This window comes from Myripristis murdjan, chromosome 7, assembly GCF_902150065.1.
Source record: "Myripristis murdjan chromosome 7, fMyrMur1.1, whole genome shotgun sequence".
Classification (NCBI taxonomy): Eukaryota; Metazoa; Chordata; class Actinopteri; order Holocentriformes; family Holocentridae; genus Myripristis; species Myripristis murdjan.
In genome coordinates, this window is record NC_043986.1 from 2416151 (window position 1) to 2423028 (window position 6878).

Sequence of the window (6878 nt, forward strand, 5' to 3'; positions counted from 1 at the left end):
AACTGAAAACATGTTTTATATTCTAGTTTCTTCAAAATAGCCACCCTTTGCTCTGATTTGCTCTTGATTTTTTTAATGTGTGGCTTTTTTGTTTTTAAAGTGGCTAAAATATTTGTTACTTCTGCCCACATCCACAGCAGCACATTGCCAGACTTCCAGTCCAGGTTCTCCAAACTGGGGCGTGCTGACCGCCATTTTCTGCTGGTATTTTAATAAACTGACTATGGACAAGTGCCACATACAGCCCCACTTCAACAAATCTAAATGAACTTTTTTAAGTAATATGGCCGCTGTAGCATGAATACGTTTTAAGAGTGTGAACATTCTGAAACCGAAGATTCTAACTGGTTATTATATTATTATTATGGTTATTATAATAATATTTTTTAAATTTTTGTTTAATATGTGTACGTCTGCAGCTGTACTTAGGTGTTTGAATTTCTTTGTGTTAATGTGTTAAAAGTTTGTGTTTTTCACCAAATATCCCTTTACCCTCCTTTGTTTACACTCACCTTTAGTTTTACTCTCAGTGAGTGAGTCATTTCATTCTGCAGTGAAATAGATTTACAAGTGAAACTAAAAGAGAGATGATCACGGAATGTTACCATACAGGAAACTGGGGGTTTCTTGTTAATCAGGAGGCTTATCAACGCAGTGAGAGAGGGCAGATAAAAACATGATCAAAACTTTGTTTCCACCACACCCTGCACTCTCTCCCGGCTCGACAGCAGCACAGGTTGGTTTTTTCTCAGTTTGTTCTCCTCAGGTTTTCAGTGAGAATCTACAATGTAAATAGTCATGAAAATAAAGAAAACGCATTGAATGAGAAGGTGTGTCCAAACTTTTGGCCTGTACTGTATATCCTCTGCTGCTGTTTTGTCACTTAAATGAGAGAATCATCAGCAAAATGTTTTTTTTTTTTTTTTTTTTTAATTTGGCACCAAAATTATGGAATTCCTTTCTCGAGGCTTTAAGACATGCAAGTAGCTCTGTGATCATTTTAAACCAAAAGTTATTCATTCAGTGTTACTCATTTAATCAACATTGTTCTGAAATGATGCAATGATGAAACAAGCACACGAGGTCCCATAGCCATTCTTTCTCAGTTTGTTCTCCTCAGGTTTTGTAGTAAAACACAGACAGACGTGCCGTTGTTTCTATTGTTAGAATTCAGTGTTTTGTCTTCATATTAATGCAGTGATTAATACCTTCAGTCACTGAGCAAATGGGATCATTTTAAACATGAAGAGACACCTGGACACAGCAGATCATTTCTTTAAGCTGCTTCTTTGATTTTCATTTTCAGTGTCGGTGGTGATTTGAAAACTGGTATGGATTTCATACTTAGAGGTAAGAGAAACTTTTTTTTGTCAGACTTCAATTCATTTGAATCAGTGACTTTTATTAACTTGGCTTTAAGAGTTTATTTGAATTTCTAAATATTTTTACTCCTATTTCCCACAGAAGTAAACCAAAACTACAGATACTTTTATTTTATTTATAAATTGTTATTATAATGTTGGATTTAACTAAAGAAACATTTTCATGTTATAATATATATATATTCACTTTCTCCAGTGATAATGCACAAAGCCATGATCCTCTCAACTCATTTTGAGGTTAATACAACATAATACCACTTGAAATATTCAACTTTTTCAATCAAGTTATTAAGTCTCAGAGTTATGTTTACAGTTTGATTTTAGGCAATGAATAAATTGTTCCTTAAGCTGTGATATCTAAGTTTTACATGTGTTATTTTCTAGCAATTGTATGTTGTTGTGCTAAACCTTCAACCCCCCCACCAACCCCCACACCAACCCAACCACGAACCCCCAGAGGTGCAGCTTGTGAACAGGCAAGGCAGACAACTGCTTGGGGCCCTGAGCCGATAGGGGCTGTTTTTACTGAAATACACTGGTTGGAAGTGCAACCTGGGAATTTTTGCTTAGGGCCCCAACAGACTCTAGAATTGCCTCTGCAAACCCGACCACCAACCCTACCACCACCACCTCCTAGTAAGACACAACATTTTAAAATTCAATGTTGATTAACTGATCACTCAGAGAGAATGACAAGTGCCTGCATGATGTCTCTGTGAAACACTGCTGATGTCTTAACCAACATGCGGAACTTGTTTCTCAGCTTTTAGGAGGCCATGGAGGGAAATACCATGGAGGTAAGTACAGAACTGCTGTCTGTGTGGTGCCATGGGCGCTCTTAATGTTGTTTCCTCTTCAAAAAGGTTCCGGATTGTTTGTTCGTCTGTCTGTACGTACGTCCCATTCTCATGAACACGGTATCTCAGGAATGCCTTGTGGGAATATCTTCATGAACTGATTAAGATTCACTCAAATGTTAAATAGGATAAAATGATGTCATGACATTTTATATTCAAAAGAGCGAATGTCACCTTCACTGTGACATCACAGCGGTCTGTAAAAACACTATTCAACACCATGACTCAGGTGGCTTAAATAAACTGTAAAATAACATAAAAAAACACATTGTAGCATAATGACTCATTTTTAACCTAATTATTTTATACTGGCATGATGGTCAATATTTACCCCTGGCCTGCAGCGATACTCGATCAGGTCCCTTCAGGCCCCTGAAAATGACACACCCTTCTGCTTATTAAAGTAACATCAGCGACTGTCTGACCAGTTTGGATCAGACAAGAGCATATCAACCCACCCAGCAGAAGACTGCAGTCCTCTGTCCTCCTTTGTAAAAATAGCCTCTAAGTGAAGACAGCATGTTTAACACTGGAAATCATTCACTGGAATCATACATGTCAATATAATAACTTCCATTTTGCCAAAAAAATTATTCTTCAAAGTCAAATCTAATCTAAGCTGATATGATCTGAAGTCTTTTCTTTGTTAAACAGAGACAAAGACACAGAGCTGCAGTACGTGAGGAATTACAAACCCAATAGACATGATGTCCAGCATCTGAGAATGCTGGTTCATGGTCCAGTTGGAGCTGGAAAATCCAGTTTCATCAACTCTGTCGACAGTGTCCTACGAGGCAGAATCGCAGGCAGAGCTTTGGCTGCGGCAGAAGTTACTACAAGTTTCACCAAGAAGGTATGAATGCCTTTTATTTTACAGATAAAGATAGCTACCAAGTATGGCTACAGTGCATCACCCAACTGCAGCAGAACCTTGACCCAGAACCCCTCAGGACTAAAGATGTTTTCAATAGCTGAACCTTCAGATAATTGAAATATGCAAAAAATACACCAGACCATTTGGAGGAAAAACATCTAATTCATGAAGTAGACTATCAACGTGTTTGCAAAAACTGTCCTCTGTATTTTTTAAAACAGAGGACAAACATTTAGGGCTAATAGTAAGATTACAGTTGTTTATGAGCTCTGTGTGACGATAAGACACACACACACACACACACACACAGACAACAAAATAGCCAATGAATACCTGAATGATTTGCTGGAGGACAAAACTGTAACAGCACAATCAGATCAGCAGGATGCTGTGCTGAAGGCTACAGCAGAGGAGGGCACAGCTTGGAGTGGGAAGGAGAAAAAAACAAAAATGGAAATGGTCATTGTGGTTGACCAGTCATTCTGTGACACTGGGGGTTAGATAATCAAGGACCTACTGTAGTCACATTATTACAGCAGGGGACATTTTGGAAATTAAAAATAAGTCTAAGCCCACCACACCATAGCATTATCATAACATCAGCACTGTCATCTCTGTGCTTTATAGTACAAAACCTACAAAATCCCAAAAGGACAGCCCGGAGAATTTTACCCTTTTGTCCTCAATGACACTATGGGTCTTGAGATGAAGGAGGACAGAGGAGTCCATGCAGAAGACATCAAACTGGCCTTGAAGGGACATGTGAGAGATGGTTACACGGTAAAATGAACACATTGCAGCTTTGGGATGAAAGCCTCTTTGCTGACAAAAATATTTAATGAAAATTCTGTTTACATCATTACTTAAATGGATTTTGCATTGTGTTTTAGTTCAATCCTGCATCTAAGCTGTCATCTGACAATCTGTATTACAACGCAGAACCAACTAAGAATGACAAAGTTCATGTTCTGGTGTGTGTTGTGCCTGCCGACAAAGTGGCTCTAATGACTAAAGATGATGTGAGGAAGATGACGGACATCAGAAGGGCGGCCAGTGAGCTGGGTAAGAGCAAACATCAGGATGTTCATTAGTTTGTGTGTTAAGCTGTGGTGCCACATTGAGATTAGTCAACGTTACCTTGAAAACTGTATGTTAGATCAGCTTAGAAAATCAACTGACATTCCGTCCTCATATGGTGATTTATTAGGCTACAGTGCAGCATTGCCGATATGTCCAACTTCATAAAAAACATACAAATGCTGTTGGTTGAAAATAACATAATGCGGCTGAAAATTGTTTGCCCTCACCGCTCTGTGTAGTGAACACCTGTTCACCTGTCTCCAGTCACCCAGTGTGCAATATGTAACGTCACCCTCATCAACGTCATCAGTCATTTGCATACTAAATAAACATAACAATGAGCCCCAAACATATACATTTCAACATAATAATCAGGCATAATTTATAGCAAAAATAATAAGCAAATAAGCCAAATCTGTAAAATGGCTTCAACACTGTATTCTTAAAGGACTGAACAGTTTCCTGTTGTGTATCTGCAGGAATTCCCCAGCTGGCCGTCATCACCAAAATTGATTTAGCCTGCCCAGAGATCCACAAAGATCTGAAGAATGTCTATAAGAGCAAGTACCTGAAGGACAAAGTGAGTTTCTACTAATAATTTTACGATAGATGGTATAGAGATTTAAAATAATAATAATAATAATAATAATAATAATAATAATAATAAAATAAGGGAACACTTCAGATCACCTCACATCACACCTCAGATCTTGATGAACAAATTATTCAAGATAAAAAGTCTTTACTTATGTACACTGTATAATTTGTTGAGAACAAAATGATGGAACAACAGTCAATGGAAACCAAAATTATCAGCTGATCAAGGGCTGGATTCAAAATCACCCCAAAAATCAAAGTGAAAAAAGGAAATCACAGGCTGATCCAACTTGCATGAATTTCATCACAGAAGCACATAATGTGACTCAGCAGTCTGTAGAATATACCTCCCCAGACCATCACTGACCCACCGTCAAACTGGTCATACTGGATGATGTTACAGGCAGCATAACGTTCACCAGGGCATCTCCAGACTTGTTCACACCTGTCACATGTGCTCAGTGTGAACCTGCTGTCATCTGTGAAGAGAACGGGGCGCCAGTGGTGGACCTGCCAATTCTGGTGTTCTCTGGTGGTTCCAGTCGAGCTGCATGGAGCTGGGCTGTGAGCACAGGTCCCACTAGAGAACATTGGGCCCTCATGCCACCCTCATGGAGGCTGTTTCTGACAGTTTGGTCAGAAACATGCTCACCAGTAGCCCTGGTCATTTTGCAGGGCTCTGGCAGTGCTCCTCCTGTTCCTCCTCACACAGAGGAGCAGATACCAGTCCTGTTGCTGGGTTGATGGCCTCCTACGGCCCCGTCCAGCTCTCCTCATGTAGCAGCCGGTCTCCTGGTATCTCCCTCATGCTCTTGAGACTGTGCAAACCTTCTTGCAACCGCAACTGGGGCTGTGCCATCCTGGAGGAGCTGGACTACCTGGGCAACCTGACTGGGCTGCAGGTAACCTGACTGGGCTGCAGGTAACCTGACTGGGCTGCAGGTAACCTGACTACGCTGCAGGTCACCTGACTGGGCTGCAGGTGCCGCCTGCTGCTACAAGTAGTGATGAGGACACAAGCAGCAGAACACAAAACTTTAGAAGAATCAGTCAGGAAGGACAAGGAGAGATCAAAAGTCTGTGGCCACCACATGTAAAACCATTTCCTTTGTGGGGTTGTCCTGCTGTTGCTTCTCCATTGCACCTGTTGTCACTTTAATCTCTTGAATGATGTCTGCAGCACTTCAGCAGTACAATCCACACCTTGTATGGGACCGTCTTAAACTTAGACGGTATAACTTTTTTGACTAATTTTAAATAACTTATTGTATTACATTTTGTTATTTTGTTATTTTTTGTCTTTAGGGCTGCTACCATGATCTTTTTTTATCATTTATTCTTTTATTATTGTAATTATCAAAGAGAATAGAATAGAAGATACTTTATTCATCCCATAGGAAATTCAGGTTATCACAATATCTAAGACTTGAATTTTTTAATGCAAGGTACTCAGGTGTCCCTCAAAAACAGGATCTTGATCTCAATGGGACTAAATAAAGATTATTATCACTACTATTATTATCTGAGCAAAAACAAATTTTGAAGTCAGCTGTTCTTTTGTTACTTTCAACTTAGATGCAGAAATTCAGTGATTTTGCTGGAATTCCAATGAACTGCATCTTTCCTGTGAAAAACTACAGTGAAGAAAGCGACATAAAGAATGATGTAGATTCTCTGATTCTGAGCGTCCTGAGACGGATCATCGACTTTGGAGAAGACTTCATCAGCGACATGGAAACCTAAGTCACTTTCATTTGGCTTTCAGAGATGTTCATGGCATTAAAGAAACAACATAATCCTGCTGACATGAATGAATGGATTTCCTAACAAAATGAACTCAAAAATATTTTTATAACAAGATTCTACATGTTGAAGGTACGATCATTTTAGCTCGTCTGCATTTTTATTGACTGTAGTGACTGCAGCAGCTTCGTCATGTGTTTCATGAGATTCTTTTTGTGAAAATATGTAAAAACTTACATTTTGGCTCATCTTGCAATAGCAGGTAAACTGAGAAAAGCTACCAGCCACAAATATATAGCAATCATAAAATTGCTTTACATATTATTTACAGGCTGTGCTTTGAGC

The 6878-nt window shown here is 39.2% G+C and overlaps 1 protein-coding gene across 1 annotated transcript; it reads left to right on the forward strand.

The window, feature by feature from the left end:
- Nucleotides 1–715: 715 nt before the first annotated feature.
- Nucleotides 716–6878, forward strand: LOC115361785 (interferon-induced protein 44-like). Its single transcript, XM_030055416.1, has 9 exons — nt 716–736; nt 1307–1350; nt 1767–2018; nt 2146–2179; nt 2894–3092; nt 3741–3893; nt 4004–4175; nt 4673–4773; nt 6366–6878. Exons 2-9 carry the CDS (start codon nt 1332–1334, stop codon nt 6531–6533), a joined length of 1098 nt encoding a protein of 365 aa, XP_029911276.1. The 5' UTR covers nt 716–736; nt 1307–1331; the 3' UTR covers nt 6534–6878.

Coding starts and splice junctions, on each gene's coding strand:
- LOC115361785 (XM_030055416.1), top strand. Junction 2,019..2,145: donor CCTACCACCACCACCTCCTA/GTAAGACACAAC, acceptor CTTGTTTCTCAG/CTTTTAGGAGGCCATGGAGG. Junction 3,093..3,740: donor CTACAAGTTTCACCAAGAAG/GTATGAATGCCT, acceptor TGTGCTTTATAG/TACAAAACCTACAAAATCCC.